Source organism: Falco peregrinus, chromosome 3 (assembly GCF_023634155.1).
Source record: "Falco peregrinus isolate bFalPer1 chromosome 3, bFalPer1.pri, whole genome shotgun sequence".
Lineage (NCBI taxonomy): Eukaryota > Metazoa > Chordata > Aves > Falconiformes > Falconidae > Falco > Falco peregrinus.
The window spans coordinates 72,387,078-72,412,007 of record NC_073723.1 but is presented as its reverse complement, the minus strand read 5'-3'; the positions used below and the strand labels follow the sequence as shown (position 1 = coordinate 72,412,007).

The 24,930-nt window shown below is 37.3% G+C and overlaps 1 protein-coding gene across 1 annotated transcript in view; it reads right to left on the bottom strand.

Annotated features, from left to right (window-relative positions):
• LOC101923785 (dynein axonemal heavy chain 5-like) overlaps window positions 1-24,930 on the bottom strand; it is a 176,294-nt gene that overhangs the window by 79,739 nt on the left and 71,625 nt on the right. The window contains exons 41-52 of the mRNA XM_055800529.1: window positions 21,776-21,910; window positions 20,570-20,759; window positions 17,742-17,959; window positions 16,548-16,859; window positions 10,460-10,549; window positions 10,127-10,363; window positions 9,439-9,606; window positions 5,167-5,373; window positions 3,871-4,200; window positions 2,285-2,491; window positions 1,955-2,197; window positions 976-1,130 (exon numbers count right to left, since the gene is read on the bottom strand). Of these exons, the coding sequence (XP_055656504.1) occupies window positions 976-1,130; window positions 1,955-2,197; window positions 2,285-2,491; window positions 3,871-4,200; window positions 5,167-5,373; window positions 9,439-9,606; window positions 10,127-10,363; window positions 10,460-10,549; window positions 16,548-16,859; window positions 17,742-17,959; window positions 20,570-20,759; window positions 21,776-21,910 (2,492 nt within the window). The remainder of the gene's footprint in view (window positions 1-975; window positions 1,131-1,954; window positions 2,198-2,284; window positions 2,492-3,870; window positions 4,201-5,166; window positions 5,374-9,438; window positions 9,607-10,126; window positions 10,364-10,459; window positions 10,550-16,547; window positions 16,860-17,741; window positions 17,960-20,569; window positions 20,760-21,775; window positions 21,911-24,930) is intronic.

Here is a 24,930-nt window from a genome sequence, read left to right as displayed (position 1 = left end):
ATTAGAAATGTTAGAAGGAATGTTCATCCTGTTCTCTAAGTATCCATTTATGAACCTGCTGATATTCTCCTCCTCCACAGCCTCCTGTGGCAAGTTACAGAAGATGACTATCTGCTTTGTAAATACACATTTGCAGCTACCTGCTTTTAGCCAACCTCCAGTTAGCTTCAGCAAACGAACCTTTCTTAAGTGACTGAAATATTTGTTTGCCTTATTAATACACTTTGAATCTTGGAAGTCTAAGGAGTCTATTCTGTGACTTCATACTTTTTTTCTTTCCCTCCTTTTTTCTGTTCCCACTGTTCCTTCCTTTTGTTTCTGGGACACAAGAGGAGGCTGTGATATGTCTTTCTTTCCTTTCATCAGAAACCTCATAGCATTGTTCAAAGACCTGACATATCTCTCTAATGAAGATTTCTCAATGTGTTGAATAATTTTCAGAGTGAAATATAAACTGCTAGCCCTCAGTGCTTACCCCTGTTAACCCTATGTTGAAAGAGAAACAGATGGAAGGCAGTAGTTACTCCCAGTCACTTCAAATTTCTACAAATTACTAAATTCCAGCATTACAAACTGTTAAGTCATTGATAGCAGTTGTAATAATACAGTCTGGGTACATAATCACCTATAGAAAAAGTTATTATATGTCCTGGCCATCAGCATTTGCCCACTATGCCAAACACACCAGCAGATTATTGTTATCTTTAGCAGAAAATGGTATTTTAGTGGGATTTCACAAGGGCAGATTGCAACTCAAATGCTGAAGGAAAGACAGATTTGTCAATAGCATAAAAGCAGCAAAACACAGATCCAGGATCTGTCATCTATAGACTGTGCATTTGCACAAATGGTTTTGATCAAAAATTTAGTTTACAATAAGAGATAAAATGTTTGACAGGCTTTAAGTTGATTGTGAGACAATAATTTCTATGGCAAATTAAGGAGTAAATGGCTATGTACACCGCATTGTGTTACCTTGTTAAAGTAATTTGAAAGCTCTCATATCCAGCAATATATGATGCTAGTCTGGTCAGACTCTGTTTTCCAGATCCACCCACACCCACCAACAATGCATTTCCTTGTGGAGTACGAATAATCCGTGATATTTTAATCAAATGGATGACTGCATCCTGTGTATTGAGAGAAAAGGGGATGAAAAGAGGAAAATAATATAATGTATATTCAACTAGAGGCACATCACCAAGCATCTGCCTCTTAACAGCTAGATGACTTCTCTGGAGCCTATGCTAAAGATTCAGTCCTGTACTCATCAAAATCAACCTGAGATTTCCCTCTGACGTCAGTGGGCAGCAGGGCTAGATCAAGAGAAATGTCCTGGTATCAAGCTCCTATGAAGCAATGTCATATTCAGTGCTTGTATTCAGCAGAGGTGAGGGCATGCTCCTTAGGGGACACAAGGAAAAGTAGAAACACTCTTCCCAACCTTTCAACTGAAGTATTTACAGGCTCTCTAAAGAGGCTGCCAAAAGTAAAAATAGAAGTACAATATAGACATTTCTTACTCAACTGCTGTATTTATCTTAGAGCAAGAATTAATCTGAAATGCCCTACAAATCTACCAAACCACCCAGTCTAGAACTGAAGAAAGCACCACGCATCAAGAGACCTTTGAGAAGGAGGTAACTTTCAGAGATGCAAGATGTGCAAGATGCAAGATGAAGATCACAATGTGCACTGTAGAAACAAATGAGAGTTGCGATTTGCATTATGCAAGGCAGGAGAAAGAAAAGATGGGGAACTACAAAGAGATTAAATAATTTGTGGGAGATAGTAGCATGGCTTTATAGAGTTTATTTGTAAGGCTTGTTGGATACAGGGCTAGCCATTCTGAGCTATCTCCAAAACAATTTGACAGAAACATACAAAATCCATGTATCAGCAGGTGAAAAAGGCCAGGCGCTTTCTATATTAACATAACCACAGGCACTAATACCTTGAAAAATACTAAATCCATCTTCGATCCTCTGATGGTTTCATTGTACTGTTGCATGAACATCTGTAATCGTTCAGCCAAATAATCCAAAGATGGGATAGGCTCATAAATTTTAGGAGCCTTCAACTCTGCATCATCAGGTTCATCTCCAGTAGCTTCTGGGACATCACGCAAGAAATCCACAAAGTACAATTCTGTAGATTTATCTTCAAATAGATTTTGGCCATGTTCTGCAGAAGCAATCTACAACAATATATTAAGCATTGCTTTAGTAATGAAACCGTTCATTGGTCTCTTTCTATGGCAAATACTGGAACACTATTTGCCTACCTTTTTCATCATATCTTCAAACCAGTCTTTATCACTTTGGCTGATGAACCTGTCTGCAATAACACGTCTGCATTCATGCTGGAACAAGGCTACCAAAACACTGATGCTCTGGCAGACTTCAGAAGTAACTGTAAGTATTCCTTGCCAAATACGACTGAGGTCTCGTAAATTAAAGACGTAATGAAATTTAGCTGGAGTTGGTAACATCTACAAAATAATGTCATAAGCTATATTCAAATAACTACTAAATAAAAATATTTTCTATCTAGTATTAAATTAATATGGAAATTTTCACAAACTTTGAAATTAATATTGCATTAAAGCACAAAGACATGCTTGACATTTAAAAGGCAATGGTAAAAATCAAAAAATGACAACAGCAATGACCAGCTCTTTAATTTCACATAGATTTCGTTCAAGTTTCTTTGAGTCTTTCAAGTCCCAGGAACATGCACTGAAGGGTAGCCAAGACAGGTTAGTTAATGATAGCGTTGAAGGCCACAGTGAAAATGTCAGCATTGCTTAACCTCTGATGCTGCTCCTGCCCTTTCTTCCAGATCATTTCTGCCACTCTTTTGTCCTTTCCGAGAAGATGTGAGGAAAAGTTCATGAGGAAAAGGAAAAGTAGATGAGGAAAAGGAAAAGGAGATGAGGAAAAGCAAAGAAAAGGGAGCAGAAAAATGATAAAAGAGGATATGAAAAAACAAACAACATAGCAAAATCTACATTTTCCCTATAGGCAGTTAATTTGTAGTAATAAGCATCGTTTCTGTTGAAGATACTGGCAACGGTTGACTGGTTAACAGTTTCACTCTCCCTATTTCTCTGTGCTAGCAAAGTTTATGACTACAGTTGAGGTTTTGGGGAAATTCTGAACAACCTTTTCTGGAGTAGAAAATACCATTTGCTAAATCCCTGACTACCCCTATCTTTCCACCATTCTCCCCCACTTTTTTTTTCATTATAAGATGAAATTTGACACACATTTCTATCCTGTTAATTTTACTTTTAACTCTTCAAATTTCATTCTACACATAAATTTTATTTTCTATTTCAAAGCAAAATTTGTTAGGAATTGCAGTTAGATGTTTTTACAATTTGTTTGAAATAGAAGAAGTAAATATTTAGGAATTACCAAATACCAGATTTTGTTTGTTTTGAACTGATTCCACCCCCCACCAAATTTGACTTGTTCCTTTAACTCAGATCTTTAAAGTTTCTCACAACCCCAAACATCTTTACAGAAGATACCTCTCTAATTTTTAATTTATGGTTCCTTAGGCCTTTGACATTTTCTCAAGCAGAAGACATCTAAATATTCCTACCAGCTATACTTACTATATTATATTTATATAATGTAATTCTTATATTTGCTATAGAAGGCAGTGCATATGATTATGGTTTTAGTCAGCTAACCAGGTGCTGATAGCGACAAATGCCGAACAGAGGCATCAGCCAGCAGTTACACATACAGGTCATCGCTTCACAACATGAAGTGCAACCACACGATAGTACAAAAGACCTAGGTCTTGTTACTTTGTCATGGTACAGATGTTTCAAAGTCTTCTTAACAGATATAATTTTACCTTTGCTTTTGTTGCTTGCCAAACCTTTTGAGTTGTAGATACCAATGCTGAGGCCAGTTTACATACTTCTGCAGGGAAACACCGTTGTTCACAGAAATAGCCTTCAGCTATTGTTCGAAATATTTTGTCAATAGAGGAACTGGAAGGCAGTGTGCAGTTGTAGATGGTGAAATGGCGTTTCAGGCGCTGTGGGATGTCATTCCGACCTCCCCCAGGGTGAATCATAGCAGCTACAAACAGGATGTCAACAACATTCGTGAATTCTCCCGGCTTCTCCAAATTATAGAAACCTTTCTGTTCCATCAGCTGCCTTACAATCTCATTGGTGATCTAGTTATTGCCAAAAAAAAAAAAAAAAAAAAAAGAAGCAACGGAGTAACTAAGTGTTTCAGGGATCTCATTTAAAAAAACGAAAGATGAAATCTCCAGTATAATAAATTAGTAGACAAAAGGAAAGACGCCTCTTATCTTTCTTAATTTCACATATTGTGCTGGGCACTTTAGCAATTTAGAAAGCCATGCAACACAATACCAAGTGCTCTGATGCAGTGGATTGGCTGCATGTAAGCTTCATGTGCTAAGCAATTGTGGACATTAGGTCAGACATTCAACTGGATTTCCATAATACTAATCTAAGAAAATTCAGCACTTCACAGTTTCAAGCCAGGCTCTATATTCAGACTGACACAGGCACATAGTGACAAAGAATAGCTAGTTTAGCACAAAGTATAGTTATAGAGGCAGTGAGAGAACAAGATTACAGAGTTATACTGGGAGCAGGAAAATTACTTTTTATCAGCAGTCATTTTTTTGAATCTAAGTCAGATTTCAGAGTATAGTTCTATAAGTACTGATTTATCAATACCTCAAGACATCCTGCTAGTCTTGGATGTCAACAGTGATGTTAGATTTCACTTAATAATAACTGTACTTTAAAGTCCAGAATGGATGGAAGAAGGAAAGAGTCTCTGATTGCTTCTTGGATTTGCATGCTTCCTTTCCCAGCATGGTTCTTAGTACTTATAGTTTAGAAATTCTGCAAGCTCTCTATGTAACCAAGACAAAAAGCTTAAAGGCTACAATGATTGCACCAAGTGGCTTGATGCTGACCCTAATCCTTTGGGACTGACAGCTTACTACTCTTGGCAAAAACTGGATTGGGGAAATTGCTTTTAGTAGATGTACTTGATCTAATCCACGTTATGATACCTTTTTCCTAAACTTTCCTACTTTTGCAACCCACAGATCAGCAATGGTAAGACCACCGGTTCTCAAATGTTAACATTTTCTTTTTACCTGATCACCCCACTCATTAATCACAGGCATGTTGATGTCATCAATAAAGACAGTCATTTTCTTCCCTGCTGGAGGACCATATGTGGTGCCCATTCTTTTATCTATGTAACTTTCTATGCTCCTTTGGAACATAGTTGGCTGAGTTGCAGAAGAAAAGTTTAGGCATTTGGTCAAGTGAACATCAGGGTCATACTTGCTTGTGTAATCCTGCAAGATAAACCCAATTTTTAGTAAAGTGCACCAGTAACTCCAAATGAATTCAGCCAAAAGGAGGTGTAGATGGTCGGCAACCCTGCAAAAATCAGACATCTACAAACAGTTCTGCTATTAACTTCAAAATCTCAAAAAGCAGTTTATTTAAGATAAATATACCATCTCCGACCTGAAATTCAAAAAAACTCTGTTATTGTGTCTAAGTGTTAAAATTTACAAGCTTTTAACAGACTTCCCTAAGCATTACAAGTAGACATGTGACAACTTAAGATGCAAATAAACTTTGCATTAGCAATTGTCAGGGTTTTTCTAAATTCAAGCTGTTAGTGATGATCTGTTATAGCAGGAAGGAGCAGCAAGGAACAAGTGAAAAAACAAATCCTTTTTCACATTTACACTACAGCATCATATCTTACAACAAAAGCAGTGTAAAGGAATGGAAGTGTAAAATTAAACACAGCTACATCACATTTACTGATAGTTATCCTCTCTTAATGAAGAAAGGAATCCTGGGGTTTGATGATACATACAATTCCCATAGCTACTGAGGATGCCCTAAAGCAACAAGGTTCCATTTTTCTTATTTAGTGAGGTTTCATAATAGAATCAGAAAGAAAAAGATGTAACCCTGGAGTCACACCAAGGTGCAGATATAGATATAGCTATATAGCATGAGAAATATTTTGTTTAGCAAGAGTCCTGTAACATAAAAATAGTGTTAAAAATTCCAGATTTCCAACAGTATTTCTTTTTAAAGATTCACTTCTTTTGCAATGATGACAAAATTGAATATCATTTACATCTTATCTTTATAACAGGATTGACTAGAAGTGTTCCCATTTTGGTATGTCAGAAAAATAAACCTGTATCATTTCTGGTAACTGCTCTAAGAACAACTCCAGTGAGACACACACTCTGTGTGACAACAGAAAGAAGATACAACTAAGGCCTCACAAATATTTTGATGAATATTGTTAAACTGTTAATTTTGTTCATACAATGTTGATAGAATGATATCAGTTTAAGAAAAGGTGCCCTTCAGAAATAGGAGTTTCTCAGACATCACACAAATGACAGTCTACACATGCAATGTATATGCAACAGTCCTGTATTTGGTGAATACTCTTGACCGCTGATGGGTTGGTGCAGGACACTGCTCAGATCTCTCCTTGGGACTCCAACAGTTTGTACAAAACAAGTGTACTGGGTGCAGATGCCCAGGTGCTGGCAGCAGAAGCTGTGGGACAGTCCTTTGCAAAAAGATGGGGCTTCCCCACACCAGACATAGCTGGTACCAGTCAGCTCCAACAGACCCACCAGAGCCACTCAGCCTGTGTAAGAAAGGGCAAAGTGCTGCCTGGCAGTTGAGAGAAGCGAGAAAAAATGTGAGCGAAATAGCCCTACAGACACCAAAGTCAGAGTAGAAAGAAGTGCAGGAGATGCTCCAGGAGACATTCCCCAGCAGCCCATGGAGAAGACCATCATGAAGCAGGTGATCCAAAGCAGGTTATCCTGCTGCAGCCTATGGAGGACCATGTAGAAGCAGATAGCCACACTGCAGCCCCTGGAAGTTCTCATGCCACAGTAGGTGGATGTGCTCTGAAGAAAGATATAGTACATGGAAAGCCCACATCAGAGCAGGCTCCTGGCAGGAGCTGAGGCCTGTAGAGAAGAGCCAATGCAGAAGCAGATTTTCTGGCAGGACTTGTGACACCGTGGGGGACCCACGCTGCCGCAGTCTGTGCCTGAAGGACTATGCCCCATGGAAAGGATCCGTGGTGGAATAGCTCATGAAGAACTGCAGCCATGGTAAGGACCCACACTGGAGCAGTTCGTGAAGGACTGATCCTGTGGAAGGGACCCCGCATGAGAGCAGGGAGCAGCACGAGGAGGAAGGAGTGGCAGAGAGGAGCTGTTGTGGACTGACAATAGCCCCCATTCCCCATCCCCCTGTGCTGCTTGGAGGGGACAAAGTAGAGAAGTTGGGGATGAAGAAGTGAAGGTGAGCCTGGGAAGAAAGAAGGGGTGAGGCGAGGGTGTTTTTACTGTTGTGTTTGGTTTTCATCATCCTATTTCATTTTTAATTAGAAATACATTAAATTGATTTTCCCTAAGCTCTCTTTTGCCCATGATGGTAACTGGTGAGTGATCTCCCTGTCTCTGCTTCAACCCTTGTCCTGTCGAGGAAGGGTAGGGAACCAGCAGCTGGGTGGGGGTCTTGCAGCTGTCAAGGTCAACCCACCGCAACTATGAATACACAACCATTCAAAAAACGCACTTGTGTATTATCCATTACGGCATGTCAGAATCTTTACATGGTAACAGTAATATTACACAGTACATAAATGAGAATAATCTTTGAAAAAGAAGAGATTATTTCATGGGATGATTTTTGTTAGTTAAACTGTCAGAGAATTTTCAGCTCTACCATACCAATTTCATGTTAAATTCTGGATTTTTTGCAATTCATGAATTAATAGTACAGAGAGTAAAGGTCTTAAATAACACTGTTCTAAGTTCTTTATTTTGATATACACTGATGTCTTACTCAGTGCTGAAGATTACTTCAGATTAATTCAGATTACTATCTGGAGTGTTCTATATAATTTTTTTTTTACTTTTTCATGAAACCAGCTGCTTATATCTGGAAATTTCTTTTCCACAAAGTCTAGTAAAGCAAAATTCTACAGAAGGTGAAAGCAGAAGGGGAACAGTTGTGAAGGCCACTAACTTTCACTCCTAACCTTAAATGAGATCAAATATCTCTGGCATTATGCTCCCTTGTGTAAGGAACATCCTCTGCTCTATAGAATAGACATGAAGTAAGCAACTCCCAGGAATCAGCTCCAATTATTTTTAGGGACAGGAATGACAGCTGAAGGCTGGAGGTTGCCAGTATCTGGCCAAAATCCAGTATGCAGAATATCAGGACCACCACCCAGACCCCGCCTCTTCACTCTGCTGAAATAGTTCTCCAGCTGGTGCCAGGAACAGAAGTTGACATTACACTGGCATGCATGTTGGCATCAACAGCTAAGCTGAAAAAGCAGTATTAATGGTGGCTGGCATTGTTACAACTCCCTTTATGTCAGGGCTCAGAAAGCACATGGCTGGGGGATGCAAAATGGCTCCAGATTTTAAGAAAGCCAAAGGTCAACTTAGGCCAGTATTTCTCAGTTACTCTCAATTTCAAGACCTCTACAAATCCTCCAGTGGAGGTATAGATGCCTGCATGGCAAATTCAGCTGTCCCAACAGCAGATCAGTTTTATTTAGCTGCCTCTCATTGATCAAAGAGTTCACAGATTCCCCTGGAAATCACAGACACTATGCTGAAAACCATAACACTTGCATTTTTTCAAATAAGGGATGCCAAGCTTGGTATGACCTCTGGGTTTGTTCAGCCTTCTGATTATTGGCTCTTCTGTAGTAAGGTGTTAATTTTTTTAAATGTCATATGATTAACCTGCACCATTTTATGAAATGGAAAGTATTTGTTCATTTAATAGAAATCCTATTATTATTTTCTTCTATAGAAAGAACATGTCATTTTCAGTGAAGGAATAAAGAAAGCAAATAATAAACACTAAATTCACCTCTGAAAAAATCACCCTGGGTAAAGAAGGAAGTTCTTTATTTCTCTTCAGTTTGGCTCGTGAAGAAAGTCTGTGCAACAAGGGTGTACAAAAGATCAGTTCACACACAGCACCACTAACAAAGCACGGAGAAATAAAAAATCCTCCAAGGATCAATATTTTCTTAGCAAAATCTCCAGTTTGACTTCTCAAAAGAAAAGTAAGTGTAAGAAAGAGCATTTATCACATGACCTTGTGGCCATGGTTAGCAAAGTTTAAAAGAACCCTTTATACTAAATTATAGATTCTAAGGAGTTTTTGCTTGTAGGCCATGTGAGTACCAACAAAATACCTCAGTGAGAATGCTAGTACATAATCTGAAGAAAAATCAAATTACTTTTACACTTCAATTTAACATGTCTGCCAATGTCAGTTATTGCAATGTTATCATACAAAGATATTATAAGTTTTTCCATTCCACCTACCTTAATCATAACTGTTTTGGCTGTTCCCTGTTCCCCAATTAGCAGAACAGCTTTTCCTTGCCTCATGATAGCGTGCATTAGAAAGTTTGTTCGGACACTATCTACATTTGGAACTAGAATGGAAGTATATTCTGGTACTGAATCCTTAGGATAAATATATTCAGGGACCTGCATAAGAAAGACACGCAAAAAGTCTGAGACTTTCTACCTGCCCACACAATCATTCTGCATCAGAAAACAAAACCAATGGACCTTATAAAATGTATATGAGCAAAACTTTTTCTTTTTGAAAGCCAGGCATCCGTTTATAATTAAACAGTATCTTGCCAAGCTTTTCTAAAAGGATGTTAGACTAACAGGGTATTTTCATTCCACTATTCTCCGTTACATGAAGAAAGCTTTTATTTGCTGGGAGTTCTTAAATCGTGAGGTGATAGAGAGTAGACAAAACTAAGATCACTTCTGTTTTACTTCCAAAGCTATTTCAAATGCACGTTACTAATCTCTGCCAGAGACTTTTATGAAGAACAGAAAAAAAATTCAAAAAAGAAACTTTTGATCATTTGGTAGGGCTAATCTTCCTAACCTAACTATGCAGGGTCTTAAATAATAAAATAATGTGCCTCTTACCAAACACATCTTTCTTGTATAATCATTAAGAAACCTTAGCATGTCACAGCATACGAACCTTCTTTGACCAGTGCTCCCACTGGCCACAAGCATTGATACCAAATTCAAATATGGTTTCTTCTCCAGTCACAGATGGAAGTTCTTTCACTGCTGAGTGCTTCCGTAGGAACAGCTCCATTTTCAGCCTGTCATCTGGTTCCAAAAGAGCTCCAGCTGACCACATTACAGCAAAAATGAACAAGCGAGCAATATGTTCTTCACTGAGCTGTTTCTCATCTCTGTCGGACAATAAACCCTACAAAGCAGACACAATATGTAACTATTGCCCTCCTAGAACAATGTCCCAGCATCAATAAGAATGAGAGAGAGAAAAAATGAATGCCATATCTACCTGTAGGAGGTCAATAGCTTGTTTGATGTACATACATTCTAAAATTGGCATTTTTGGTGTCACAGCAGAGAAAACAAAATCTATCACATCCTAGAAAAGAAAAACACCATTTAAAGAATCTGTTGGCCAGTTTCAATGGTATGATTTATTCTTAGAAGACACCAATTTCTTAATTTCAAATATATTCTAAACTTTCTTCCAGTTTTCTCTGTTTATAGGATTATAAACATTCAGACCTAGATCATGAAATTTTGATAACAATAACATATTAGAAAAATAACTCTGATGTACCACAGTCAGCAGAATTATTCATATGCGCTCTATACAACAATTTCTTGAAGAGCTATTTGAAGAATGCTTTTCAGTTACATCAGGGATCTGCCATTTGTTCTCTCTACTGGAGATTTTAATCTGCCATTGCCATTTTCATAGTAGGAAGAAGCACTAGAATCACTGTAATGATATGTATATAATGCACAACCTCGCCACTATACCTTTGTACCTATCTGATCTGTTCTGACTGCACCATAATGTACCTGTTCCCCTTGAAACCAGGATTCCACCCTCAGTAAGTTTGTAGACAACACCAAGCTGGGAGGGGAGTGTTGATCTGCTTGAGGGCAGGTGGCTCTGCAGAGGGATCTGGACAGGCTGGACGGATGGGCCAGGGCTGGTTGTGTGAGGTTCAACAAGGAGAAGTGCCGGGTCCTGCATGTGAATCACAGCAACCCCACACAGTGCTATGGGCTTGGGGAAGGGTGGCTGGAAAGCTGCCTGGGGGGAAAGGACCTGGGGGTGGGGGTGGACAGCCGGCTGAACACGAGCCAGCAGTGTGCCCAGGGGGCCAAGAAGGCCAACAGCATCCTGGCTTGTATCTGAAACAGTGTGGCCAGCAGGACAAGGGCAGTGATCATTCCCCTGTGCTCGGCACTGGTGAGGCCCCACCTCAAATCCCGTGTTCAGTTCTGGGCCCCTCACTGCAGGAGGGACATTGAGGTGCTGGAGCGTGTCCAGAGAAGGGCAGCGAAGCTGGTGAAGGGTCTGGAGCACAAGTCTCATGAGGAGCGGCTGGGGGAACTGGGGTCATTTAGCCTGGAGAGGAGGAGGCTCAGGGGGGACCTTATTGCTCTCTACAACTACCTGAAAGGAGGGGTAGGTATTTTCTCCCACATAGCAAGCAATAGGACGAGGAAATGTCCTCAAGTTAACCTCAAGTCAACCACCAGGGGAGGTTTAGATTGGATATTAGGAAAATTTTAACTGAAAAGGTGGTCAAGCATTGCAACAGGCTGCCCAGGGAGGTGGTGGAATCACCATCCCTGAAGGTATTTAAAAGACGTGTAGATGAGGTGCTTAGTGACATGGCAGTCCTGGGTTTAACAGTTGGACTTGATGATCTCAAAGGTCTTTTCCAACCTAAATGATTCTATGATTCTACTCTTGGCTGTCTGTAGAACCCTGGCAGAATACAAAGGGAATTTTGCAATTTATTTCAATGGAACCTGGACTTTCCTCAGGTTACTCCATAATGATGGCTACCATGCTTGCCTTTGCCAACGGTTCTGCAACATCTTTAGCAAAGTTTCAAATTGATGTAAAGTCCTCTCTAGTATTTGAAGTGCAGAATTATTTAAAAATATCATTTGCCATCCATAGTACAAAGTGATGTAAATTGTAACTAACTTTCACCTTCATTTAACAATTTTTAATATAATTCCCTCCTTATGGGTTCCATTTGCCTTTGTAATCTTTGGGAATGAACACTGCCTACTCATTCTGGGAAGTAACAGTGCAACAGAGACACTATGGGAGATAGTAATTTTGGATTATTTCTATTTATAGCTCCCATATACTGTCAGTGAGAAAACTAAGACAATGAAGACATTCAATGACCCAAAGATGTAAACAAACACCTAGATATTTTTTAAAAATCACTGACCTGCTTACCCACACACTCACCAGCTTTGTTCCAATTATCAGTTTACTTTTTTTGCCACTAGAGTTCTCTAAGTACCCTGTGCTGAGTATTCATTGGCACAGAGACAGAATCAAGAGTTTTATCCATCCTCCTGAGTTCCGCTTCACTAGAATAGTGGGTAACACACACAACAGTTTGTGATAGAAAAACCTCACATAAGTATCTTACTCTAGAACAGGGCTCATGGGTAAGTGGTCTGAGAAAAAAGACAGTATGGATGTGGGCATACATAAGAGGAGGGAGGCTTAGAAAACGTCCCTTTTTTTGTTATTTCTTGTTGCCTAGAAAAAGTGCTTAACCTCTGTGTATTGCTTTCCCTCTAAAATGCCTGGTTTGCCCCAAGCAGTGCATAGGGTGCTCAAGTGACTGAGGGGCTTGCGGGTACCACAAGGAATGGGTAGAAGTAAGGCACTGCAAGCAGTGTGGGAGATACAAGTCTAATGACCTTTAAAATCTGGACCTAAATCTCTAAGATTCAGTTTCATCATCTGTAAAATAGATTAGATGTCTCACACGGCACTGAAAATTGTTCAATAATTGATTTGACACATGCAGAATAACACGCGGAATAAAGATATTTCATGAGTCAAAGTAGTCTGTAGTTTCAAGAGCCCAATTTTCACCAGAATGAGTTTTATGCTAGTTCTGATACCAGTGAGATTTGTGTAATTTTTGTTCTTTGAGTTTATGAAAAAAAAAAAAAAAATCTGGTCCATATACACTAATATTTTATTACTACTATTTTTAAACCAATACATGGCTGAAAGAAGGATGTGTGATAAAAATAGCAATTAGCATGAATTAACTGATTATTAGGGTACTTCTTTTGGACAGAGGGTATGGAAAAATTATTTGGGCCATGACAAATACACAAAAATGGTGAAGAATTTGGACCAGGAATTTGCTATTCCTTACAAGAAGACTGCAAAATGTAAGTCAGATGGTAAAAACTTGTATGAGGCAAGACCCTTTAACATAGCATACAGTCACTGTGGAACTCACTGGACTGTAGAGCACTCTGTGTATGTTACCAATTTCTTGTCCCAAAGGGTTTAGACAAGTACAAGAACAATTAAATAATGCAAAGTTATTAGTATTTTCATATTAATTTGAATATCAGCATCTAAATATTAAAGTTAACAAACTGTTTATATTATATATTCAACTCTATGCTCCAGAGGCAAGAGCAGCCTTTACCAATATAAGATTTATAAAAATATTAGGGTGAGATTTAATGTGGAGAGAGGAGTAAGTCTCATCTGACTGCTCTGCTGTTTTTAGGACTTCCCTGAAGTCTCCAGCATAGGTCAATAAGGGATCCAGAACACCAGATTTTATTAAACAAAAAAGGAAAGTGAGTGTGATTTAAAAATTACTAGACTTTTTTCATTTAAACAACACATACACATGCTAAAATTTATGTTACTCACATAACATCCGTCACTAGTTTGAGCTTCACACTTTGCAGACAAACTAAATAATGCCACTCAGGTAATTATTTTAATTATTTCAGTTATTTGAAACTGTCTCAGGTAATTACTTCCATCAGCTAAGCAATTTCATTGCATACAGGTAGCAGTATCGTTCACAGACATGAAATTGGCAGTATAGCTTCTAAATTTAAGAGAGTAGAGATTTTATATGGGGATGTAAGTTTACTTGAGATTACTCTTAAGCAGGAAATGTTGCCGAGATGAAAGAACTGGGAAAGGGAGGGTAAAAGTCCAACCCCTCAATCACCATTCTAAAAACTCCTGTGGAAATAGAAAGTACTCAAAGATAATCTTAATTCAAAATAAGGTTGATTTTGGGGGTTTGTTTTGGTTTTGGGTTATTTTTGTTGTTGTTGTTGTTGTAGTTGTTGGGTTTTTTTAATTTACCCTTGTCTTTTGGATTAGCTACTGTCTTTTATAGAAAAACTAATGACTTACAGTGGAATTTGTAATATATATGAAAAGAATAAATACATTCTTTCCAATAATTCACAACTATTATTCTCTGGTGCTTTCTCCTACATTATTGCTACTTGATTTTACCTTCATTAATAATTATTTTATCCAATATGCAGACTTTCGGTGACAATTACTATTTTTATTAGCATAAATAATGAGTGTTTCTTGTGAGCAAATTGGAATTACTAAAGCAGTTGTCTTACATCTATTTTGATTTAATTTAGATTGATTTCAAAAGGTCTCTATAGGTATACTTAAAAACTGATTCTCCTTAGTTACTATATTTACATCTATAGCCTAATTTTCATTTTTTTCTAAAAATCAGGTATTTGTAAGTTGCTTATATCCTTATATGTCGTAAAGTAGAAATCCTAGCATTGAATTCACCAAGGTCTGTATTTGGGGTCTGAGTGCCACTGTTGATGCATCTTATTTCACAAATTTTTTTTAGAATTTTTCCGGTTTTTTAATGTGATGAAAAATAATAACTGCTAAAAGAGCCATCTGAATTTAAAAGTAGTGTTACCCTCATCTGTAAAATCACTGTTATCACTTCTATTATTTGAGAAGCAAAGATAGCACATTAAAAGTGAAAGAAAACTGACAGCGTGACAGCTTTCATTTACATTTTGATAGTTCCAAATGCAGCCTTCAGCACAGAACTAAGTTCATATTTCACTGCATTTTCATCTCTCGGTCTAATAAAATACATATTTTTCTGGACTTTATTGCTATTGCTTCAGGCTTGGATATTTTAAATGTTGTTATTATGTTTTCAGAGCAAGTTGCAGCATAAAATATAAATAGAATTGTGGCAAAGAAGCAGTAAATTGACCCACATATACATTACTTTGGAAGCATATTTTTAAATTCATTATCAGAATTGTTTCTTTTGCTGCTGCAGTAAATACTATGTTATATTATTCTGTTTTGGAGGTAGAACAGAATGAATAGCTTGTTAAACACTGGATTTAAAGGAAATGGGCAGTGAAATGAAACACTTCTGTAAGAAGGCATTTGTTAATATTCAAGGCTTTCCAAAACTATATTAGTCATTGCTTTTATCATGATTTATAAATAGACTTTCTGAAATGTCACTCAAAGTTCATTAAAAACTGCATATGTACAATCCAACAACAATGAAAAATAATACAGGAGAACCCCCTGTGAAATCCAACACCAATTACACAAGTAAACTAGCAGGAGTGAGCCAATGGGAAAGCAAGATATGTAAGAAGTTACATTTGTTCCACAGATGTTGGGGAAAACAGAAGATAATAACGCTGAAAGACTGCAATGCAATAACTATTTCTTCTAAAAATTCCAATGAAAAAATAAGAATTTCAATGTAATTGAAAAAGATATAGTACTGAGATTATGCTTTTAGACCCATTATTGAGTACAAACATCCATAATATTAACAAAACCTTTTTAATTATTCAGTATGCTAAGGCCAAATGGAGGGGGAAAAAACATTCAGAATTCTCCCTTTGGATCTATTGATTGAACATGATTTAGTCAGAGAATGTATCAAAGAGATGCCATCTCAAAAATTTCCTATGGAACAGAATCATGGATTGTAAAATCAGAAGAGACCACTATAGTCACCTACACTGAGCTTCAGAGCACCACAGAGCACAGAGAACTACCCTGAATTAATCTGAACTATAGCATGCCTTTTAAAAATAACTAATGGATCAAATGCGTTCCTGTTACAGCCTAAATTAAGAAAGATTTGACCAGAGTGAATCTAGCTTAATTTCTTTCTGAATTTACTTATCTACATTTAAAACAAACAAGGAAGTTTACCCACTCCCCCTTTGTATCTCCTAATGAGAACTAAAATTGAAGCAAACAAGAGAATCTCTGTTTTGCCAACATGTATTACAAAAGAATCACAGATTTAACAATTCATTGCCAACTAACCTATGCAGACAAAACAAAGCATCCAAATTATTCATCTGTTATAGTTTCACTCATTCATTAATGTAAGAGATAATTTTCTCTCTTTTTATTTTTAGACCCTTCATCCTTATTTTATTACATAAAAAAATAAGTAAATAATTGAAAAAACACTTAGGAAGAAACAATGCTTCATTAAATAAAGAATAACAAATGCTTTTTTTTTTTTTTGTTCTGAAGTGGTTGAATTAAGTACCTGAAATACTGCATTAAAGCAATTCCATAGGACATCAGAGTATGTAACAGGTAGCGTTTGCAGCCAAGCCCTTAAAATAGGCTTCCAATCCAACACCGAAGAACTCATGAAGACCATCCCATTACGAGAAACTGTTGCAGGGGAAGCATTGTCAATGTTGTGAGGTTCAAAAATAATTTTGCAACTGGGGGACATGGGAATACGATCTCCATTGGCCAAAGTAAGGGTCTTATTATCATCCAGAACAGAGTTCAGGTTTTCAATCCATATTGCATCAACAGGTCCATCCAAAACTATCCAGATATGCTCACCCTAATAAAAGGAGAGACAGACACACGCAACTTTAGGTACACTGACCAAAAATATACAGTTACGTAATCTCAGAGAAAATACTCTTGGATATAAATAATGAGTCGTGATTTGGTGCTGATTAGCTCAGCATGAACCGCAATTTTTGTAATTTGCTCAGTGACTTTAATCCTTCTTTTGTTATCCCGTGTCATATCAAAAATAACATTAAGGAACAGTGACAAAAATTAATCTGAACTGTTTTAAGCACAAAGCTGTCCATTTCTTCTAGTACATCAGCCAGCACAACATCCACCAAGGTGGATGAAAACATTTCCCACTAAATACAGTCACAGACATGGGCACACAGTCAGTCCTTGTGGGATGTTACCTAAGTGTTTCATGTAAGGCTTCCCATTTTCCAAGTGAGAACTGAATGAAACTTCAGAACATTTGAGTGTAATTATGATTCCATGAAACATAATCTGCAAGTTTGATAAGAGAATTGGGAAATGCTTATACTGATTTCTTACCAAAGCCTCTTACATTCTGATATAATTAGTGAAATAGAGTGGCACTGACATAAAACCAGACAGGAGAAAATTATCTTTCCTGTTCTCACATTAAAATATGAGCAGCCCTTGCTTTTGTGTTTGAATGATAGGACTACCTGCTTACAGAAGGAACAAAACCCTTAAAATCTTTTACAATTTGATTCTGGAACCTCAAGTGCTTGGGAAGCCTAGTGCTCTCTGGCATATACACACAGTCAGACACAAAGCAAAACTAACACTGTATTTTTCCCATTTGATTTTATAACATGATCTTTCACATAAATGACAGGCAATGAGACCTTATGGAAGTATTAAATGTTCTTACTAACTATCATGACACAATATCCATTACCTTCTTTGCTTTTAAAGTTTTTCTCCATAATGTAGAGAAAATACCATCTGTCCAGTCATTTGTAGCAACATCAAGGGTACCAAACATCTGGGAAGCTGTGATTGCCTTTGGGTTCATTCTCATCTCTTTATGAGGAGCACCACAATCTGTCATTGCTTTCATCAAAATATTAATGCATTTTGTCTTCCCTGCACCAGTTGGACCTAGAGTCATCATACCTTAAAACAACATAAACATGGTTTCAAATTAAATGTTAAAATGTCATGCTACCATTTAACAGTTCCTTGCATCAATGATCCTTGCTTTATTTTTATCAAAAGCCAATACAAATAAGATGTTTCTCACTCCACTTATCGTTGACTGAAATGGAATTTTAAAATAGTATTAAAAGGCCTCTATAAATGTCTGCTGTGCTATGATAGGCAAGCCTATGTGGGTCTACATCCCCCCTCAGGCAGTTCTTTTCCTTTTTCTAATTGGAAAACACAACTGCCTTTTGATGTTCACATGCAATGACATTGACGTGACTGGTGGTAAACAAAACCAGTAATTTCTAAATGTATTTAATGAGAATGAGTAGTTCCCAATGATACACAAAAGTGAATGTATCTTTCTGAAGCAAAAGTAACAAAAATATGTACCTGAATCCATCTATGCTGACATTTTAACACCTCTTTCTTACATAAAAAAGTTAGCAGCATCCACACTTTTAATTTCATCAGTGTATACGCATATTGCTTAAGGAAAAGAAGCCACATCTTCAACAATAAATGGAGCCTTCAATTGATCCTTTTTAGTTATATTTTCTAAACCACCTGTTCAAGGGGCCCAGAGTCTGTCCAAAAACAGATGGGACATTCAAACTGAGACTTCCAAAGTCATCAAAGGGAGCTAGATAACTCCTGCTAACCCTAAAGGTAACTGGACAACATAATCCTTAGTTGGCTTTGAAAACCTCTTCAACAAAGGTATGGAATAATCACTGTCCAAAAACAGATGGGACATTCAAACTGAGACTTCCAAAGTCATCAAAGGGAGCTAGATAACTCCTGCTAACCCTAAAGGTAACTGGACAACATAATCCTTAGTTGGCTTTGAAAACCTCTTCAACAAAGGTATGGAATAATCACAAACCTTAGTTACAAACCTAATCCAGTACAATGCAGGCTGCTTGATGTTTTCCCTGAAACTAAAGGGAGCTGAATGTTCCCAAAACCAATTTGAGCACCAAGCACTTACTCATGTTTTATGTTACATATGGGAAGATCTAATCCAAGCTCCTCAATGTTACTGGAATGACCTTACTGCTGGTTTCAACAGAATTTCAGTCAAAATGTGTATGCCTGTGCTTGTGTGTGTGATTGCTTCTATTTCAACCAAGAGACGCCATGCATTTTACAGATTTTTCCTTATTAATTGAAATCTCATGGTGGCCTCCCCATAAATCCAAGGGGCCACGAGCAGGACAAATGGAAGTCAGGAAACAGAATCTTTTTCCCTCCATGCAACAAATTCTGTCATAGAAAGGCCATGGGCATCCAAGCGTTAGGGCAATTGTATGACCTGAGCTGTATGACCCCTGGCAATAGCAGGGACGTGTAGAGAGAAGAGGCATCTAAGCAGAATGCCATGGTGGATGCTGAAAATTTTTGGGGAAAAGTGGTCTGTGGTGCCTCACAGACCAAAACCAGCTTCTAACAACAAGCACATTTAATCATGACTGAAATCAATAAAACTTTCATGGTTTCTATATAGATATAGGTATTATGATTTGATATGGAACACTGAACCCAGCGATCTGGAAGTAAATTAACAGCAAAGCATTAACCAGTTCTTTGGTCTAACCAATAATCTGAACTAAACATTTGAAGCATTAAGGTCTTAGATTGTGCTAGGTGACTGAGTATTTCCTTTTATTTGTTCCATTAGTTTAAGCTTACTATTCTGTTACTATGACAGGAAAAGGGAGAATAAAAAGGATGACACCTTCATAAATCTTTGCTCCTTTAGTTACATTTCCTTTGTATTTTCTCCTTCATATACTAACAAATGCTTTGTCATTAGAGTTCGGGTGTGGGTGGTGACATTTCAAAGTAGGGGCATTTTTTTTCCACTCAGCTATGAATTGTAAACATGGTTTTACTACTGTCTCTGGTACCCTTCCTAGGACAGGATAATCTTTACTTATTAGCCTTTTGTGCACTGTAAAAATGCATTTCCATAGAATCACAGAATGGTTGAGGTTGGAAGGGACCTCTGGACACTATCTTGTCCAACCCCCCTGGTCCAGCAGGAGGTGGGCTTTTTTCTCCTCAGTGTAAATGTCCAGAATAGAACACAAAGAACAGCAGTTGGAATTATATTGTATGCTTGGTAGAATCTATCAAAGTAAAGCTTTGCGGGATTATTTTTTGTAATCTCAGCATCATAATCTCACAGTAACATTAAACATGAGCTTCATGACTGAACTGTGTCTGAGGGCAACAACTGATTTCAGAACACTGAACAAAATTGGCTGTTTCTGAATTTTAATGTATACTCTACATCTGAACTTGTTCCATAGATATTTCAGTCACTGAAGGCCACACTCATATTTCCCATAAAAATGTAATACAACAAAGCTAAAATCTCACTACGTGTGCATTGCACACCAAAAAAAAAAAAAAAAGTCGTAACAGTTTCCTAGCAGAATATCCACATAGGCTTTAAAAATGACATCTGTTCAATTTTAAAATACATTTTTCATGAAAATAATCTGCATTCTGTAGCAGATAATATAAAAAAACATTGCTTTTATACAGTCTCAAAACCTCATCTAGCATGCTAACCATGTCGGACTTGCTGAGTTTCATACAGCTGAATGAGTTTAAGTATCCACGGTGGATGATGAATAAGCCCTGCTTTCTCTGCCTGTTTCTGGATGGCTGACTGTAGTTCAGGATACCCAGCTTTATCCAAAGTAATTCCAGGGAACAGGTCATTAATGAGACTCATAAATAAAGGTTCATCTTCATCCACCTGTCAGGGATAAAGTGAGGGGAAATACATTATTTGTTCATTGAAATTATTAATGAATTAAGCTGCAAACAATCTTCAAGAATATGTCATTTAAAAGATAGTAGAAAACCTTACCTTTTCCAAAGCAAATATTACAATTATTAATCAGTTTTATTAAGTGAATTTCATACAATGCAATAAAAAGTAGTAATTTCTAAATTAAATACTTAAAGCTTCTAAAAACTTAACATATTAGTACAGTTTTCTTCAATATATATACATACATGGTTTGTTATTTGTTACATAAGCCAGCAAGATTCATTAAAATTGTATTTTGCCTTGGATTTTTTATTATTTTTTTCCTTCTGTAAATCTCTGAAGCACACCTATAGGCATGTACCAATGCGCTGAATAGATTAACATGAGAAACAGTAATTGGTTCCATCACAAATCTGGCTCCGAAGGTAAATACACAGAGTCTAGACGTGCTATAACCTTTCTATTACAGCAATAAAAAGAAAGATGAATACTTTAAATAGTAATATTGGAAGAGATTTGACTATATAAGTAGGCGTTAGCTGCTTCCAATTACCTCACTCATTGCAATTCTTTTGGTGTTCTGAAAAGGCAACAGACTCCCAAGAAATGTATAAATTTAAATTCTGGATTAAGACGGGTCTTTAATGACATTATTAAAAGTTAGTACAATGTATTCTTCCCTCCTCTCCTTAGGGCAGAAAGAATAAAAAAGAAAAGCCAATTAGAGGATCAGTTTAGGTCCCCTAGGATCTGATGGTATTTTCAATGATTTTTTCAGCTAGAGCTTCTGATGTGTTTTCCTCTCTTTAAAAGACAAATAGTGCTCACGCTGTAACTGTATTTTGATTCTCCACTCACTGACAGACCATCTTAAAAATGGCAAAATAATGTACCAAATCCAACTGCTGAAGAAAAAGAGCTTTTTAAAGTTAATAATAAATACACTTAAAAATGCAAACAAAGTACTCTTTTTGGGAAAGTCACCAGTGTTACAGTACCAGTTTGGAGAGGTTCATGTCCCGCAGAACTCTCATCACTACAGTTTTCTCTGGCTCTTTGGGATTAGATCTTTTCACTGCTCCAAGTGTTCTTAAAACAGACAGGATATTTCTAAGCCCAAAGTCATAGTGAACCTTGAAATAATGCATAAAAACAATTGGTACCACAAAGATTAAACACTCTGAAATCAAGAGAGGGCTGCAAACTAAATCCATTAAACAAATAAATATTCTACTGAACTTTTAAATATGATTAATATCATAGTATTTCATCTTTTCAAATAGATTTCCAATTCTGTTGCTATCGTATGCTGAAGATATTTTCCAGTGTTGTATGTCCACATCTGCCAAGTGTCCCTTTTGGTAGTAGATTACCACTTTTACAAGTCATCTATAACAGAGATGCACCTTCTATCATTTCCTAAATTTGTGACTTGCCAGATGCACAAACAGCAAACTACATGCCTTCAGACTACTGTGTTTTCTGCTAGTGCAAGGACTGTTGCTGTCTTGAAATATGGTACTGAGATTCACGACTAAAAGGGCCAACCTCTTGCTGATACAAACATATTGAAGATATAATTTGTTATATGTAAGCCTATCCTATCCTGTACTTACTGACTTTATGCTCTATGGATGGTTTCATAACAACTTGGATCAGAACAGAGGGATTTACTTCCAATTGCCATGTGCATCCTAGAGGTGTATCTAACCAGCTTTGGACTTAGGCAAGTAAGGGCTGGAATATCTTCCCTTCCACTATGGGTGCAGTTGCGTATTTGCAGAGCCATACAGACATATTTAATTAATTTTAGCACTTGTACCTGAACATGCAAATATGTCTTAGTTAACGCAGATGCAAAATCTGTAATGTGTTTCCTCTTTGACCATTGATGCAAATGCTAGAAGGAAAGCTATCAGGGTAAAGGTTCTAAATTATAAAGTCTCTACTACTGCCAGCTACTTCGAAAACTAAGTGGTACAGACAGACATGGAAGGAGGTAATAAAGATATCCTTACATTTGGAGAATATCTGCTCCCTCTGATTGATTGGAAATGTTTTTGAGACCAAGTGCATAGACTTGTTTTTACATTTCTTCATTCAGCTGAGGAACAAATCAGGTGCAGAAAGCTTTGCAGAAAAATACCTGACACTGCACTGAAGCCACAAGCTCTCCAATTACATATCTACAATTATAGTAGGCAATAAAAAAAAAAGAAGTGTCCTTTTTAAGACAGTTGAAAAGATATTTCCATTTCAGTTGGCACTTCTGTACTATGCCCAAAAGTTGGATTCCACACTTGAAGATGAACCCTACTGAAAAGATTTTAGAAAAGAAATTAAAATTTTCAGTTGGCTAGAAAACATGCTCTATCCGGAAGACGTAAAACAAAATCTACTGCAGAATTAGGAAGAACAAATATGTAGGATGAGTTACGATAGAGGTCTTTGACATACAAAAAATATCTGCAAAAGAGGAAGACAGAAGGAATAGAAAGGAAAAGAAGTAACGTGCTTAACTGCAGCAAAGGAGATTCAAGTTAACTTTTAGAGAAAACTTTTGTGACCATAAGGAAAAATAAACTTTGGAGCAGAATGCCTGGGAAACTGCAGTCTACATGTCAATCGAAAATGTTAAGGAGAGTCACAAACATTTACAGCAGATTATTTAGCTAAGAATTATTTTTTCTCCAGAAAGGTAAATGGATGAGCCCTCAAGGCTCCATCCTTTTTTTTTCTTTTTTCTTTCTCTCTTTTTTTTTTTTTTTGTGTGTGTGTGTGTTTAGTTATTCGATCAGGTGCCAAGTTCTTACCACTTCAAAAAGTTAGATAAGAATGTTCATCCAGGTACTGCCAGGAAATCTCATTTAGAGATGGAAACATTAAGACAAAAATATTAACAACTTTGTGTGAAGTTTGGAAGGGACATTATCTGTTGATGACAAAGTCCAATATTATTTAATATGTCCTAGTGAAATATCCAGAAGCATGACAAGGGCTGATATATTTCTTTTTCTCCATGCCAGATGGCCATCATTGACACACTGGAATGAGTCCAGCAAAAGATGGCCAAGTGAGCGGAAAAGAGACTGGTCAAAATTTGCAACAGAGGAAATTGCAACGGTTTGCATAAGGAAAAGATTCTTCACAATGAGAGTGGGCAAATACAGAAAAGGTGCCCAGAGAGAATGAGTATCTCCATCCTTGGAGATACCTGAAACGCAACAAGTGCCTTAGCAATCTGCTTTAAATTGGCACATGTTGAGCTAGAACTTAGACAAGGTGACGTCTGGAGGTCCCTTCAAATCTACATGAGTCTATGATTTTATAGATGTGACCACTTTGTTAAAGTTGAAGAAATACTGTCCTACCCATTAGAAAATCTAAAACAAATTAAAATTACTTTTAAAGACAGGTTTTTTGGTACATTCCAACTGACCTACCTGATGGGTAGTTCAAAGTGACCATAACTTATTTTCCTTAATCAGTCTGCTAGTTTTACAACTGCTTTGTCTTTCAGGAATGGCACAGAGCAGCTAGAATATACTTGAAAATGTGGATTATGAGCTATTTCTTTGCTACATATTTTAACAGCAGGCAAAAGATTGCAGTTGGGCAAAATGGACTTCAGTGGTATAGCTGATGTTCTTTTAAGGAAGAATTAAAAATGTGCAAATAAAAATCTCAACACTAGAAGCAGAAATTGCTGTTGTGGGGAAAAGAAAAAAGGGGTATTGAAAGCACCTTAAGCAGATGATCCTCAAAAAGGGATTATGGCCTCATATGCTTTCAAGCTTTGTTAGCTTTTTCTTTTCTGTTCATATGGTTTTCCCTAATCTGGGTGAGGCTTTGTGGAAGGGCTAAGTAGGGAACTTTGGCTGGAAGTCCTGTAACAAAGACAAATAATTCAGTTTTGGGGGCCCTTTCAGAATAACTTTCATAGGCTTGTGGATACCTTGGGCTTCCTACACTTGCTAAGGGCTATTTTTTTTACTTTTCTGTTTTTCTTTACTGAAGGAGATGACAGCCACTCAGGATGCCTTTAGCTACTTGTGACTCAGAGCTCCTCTTTCTACAGAGTCTGTATTTGTGTGCATAAAATGTCTGGAGGACTCCATGTATTCCTTTTGGCACATTCCTTTTAGGTTTTGTG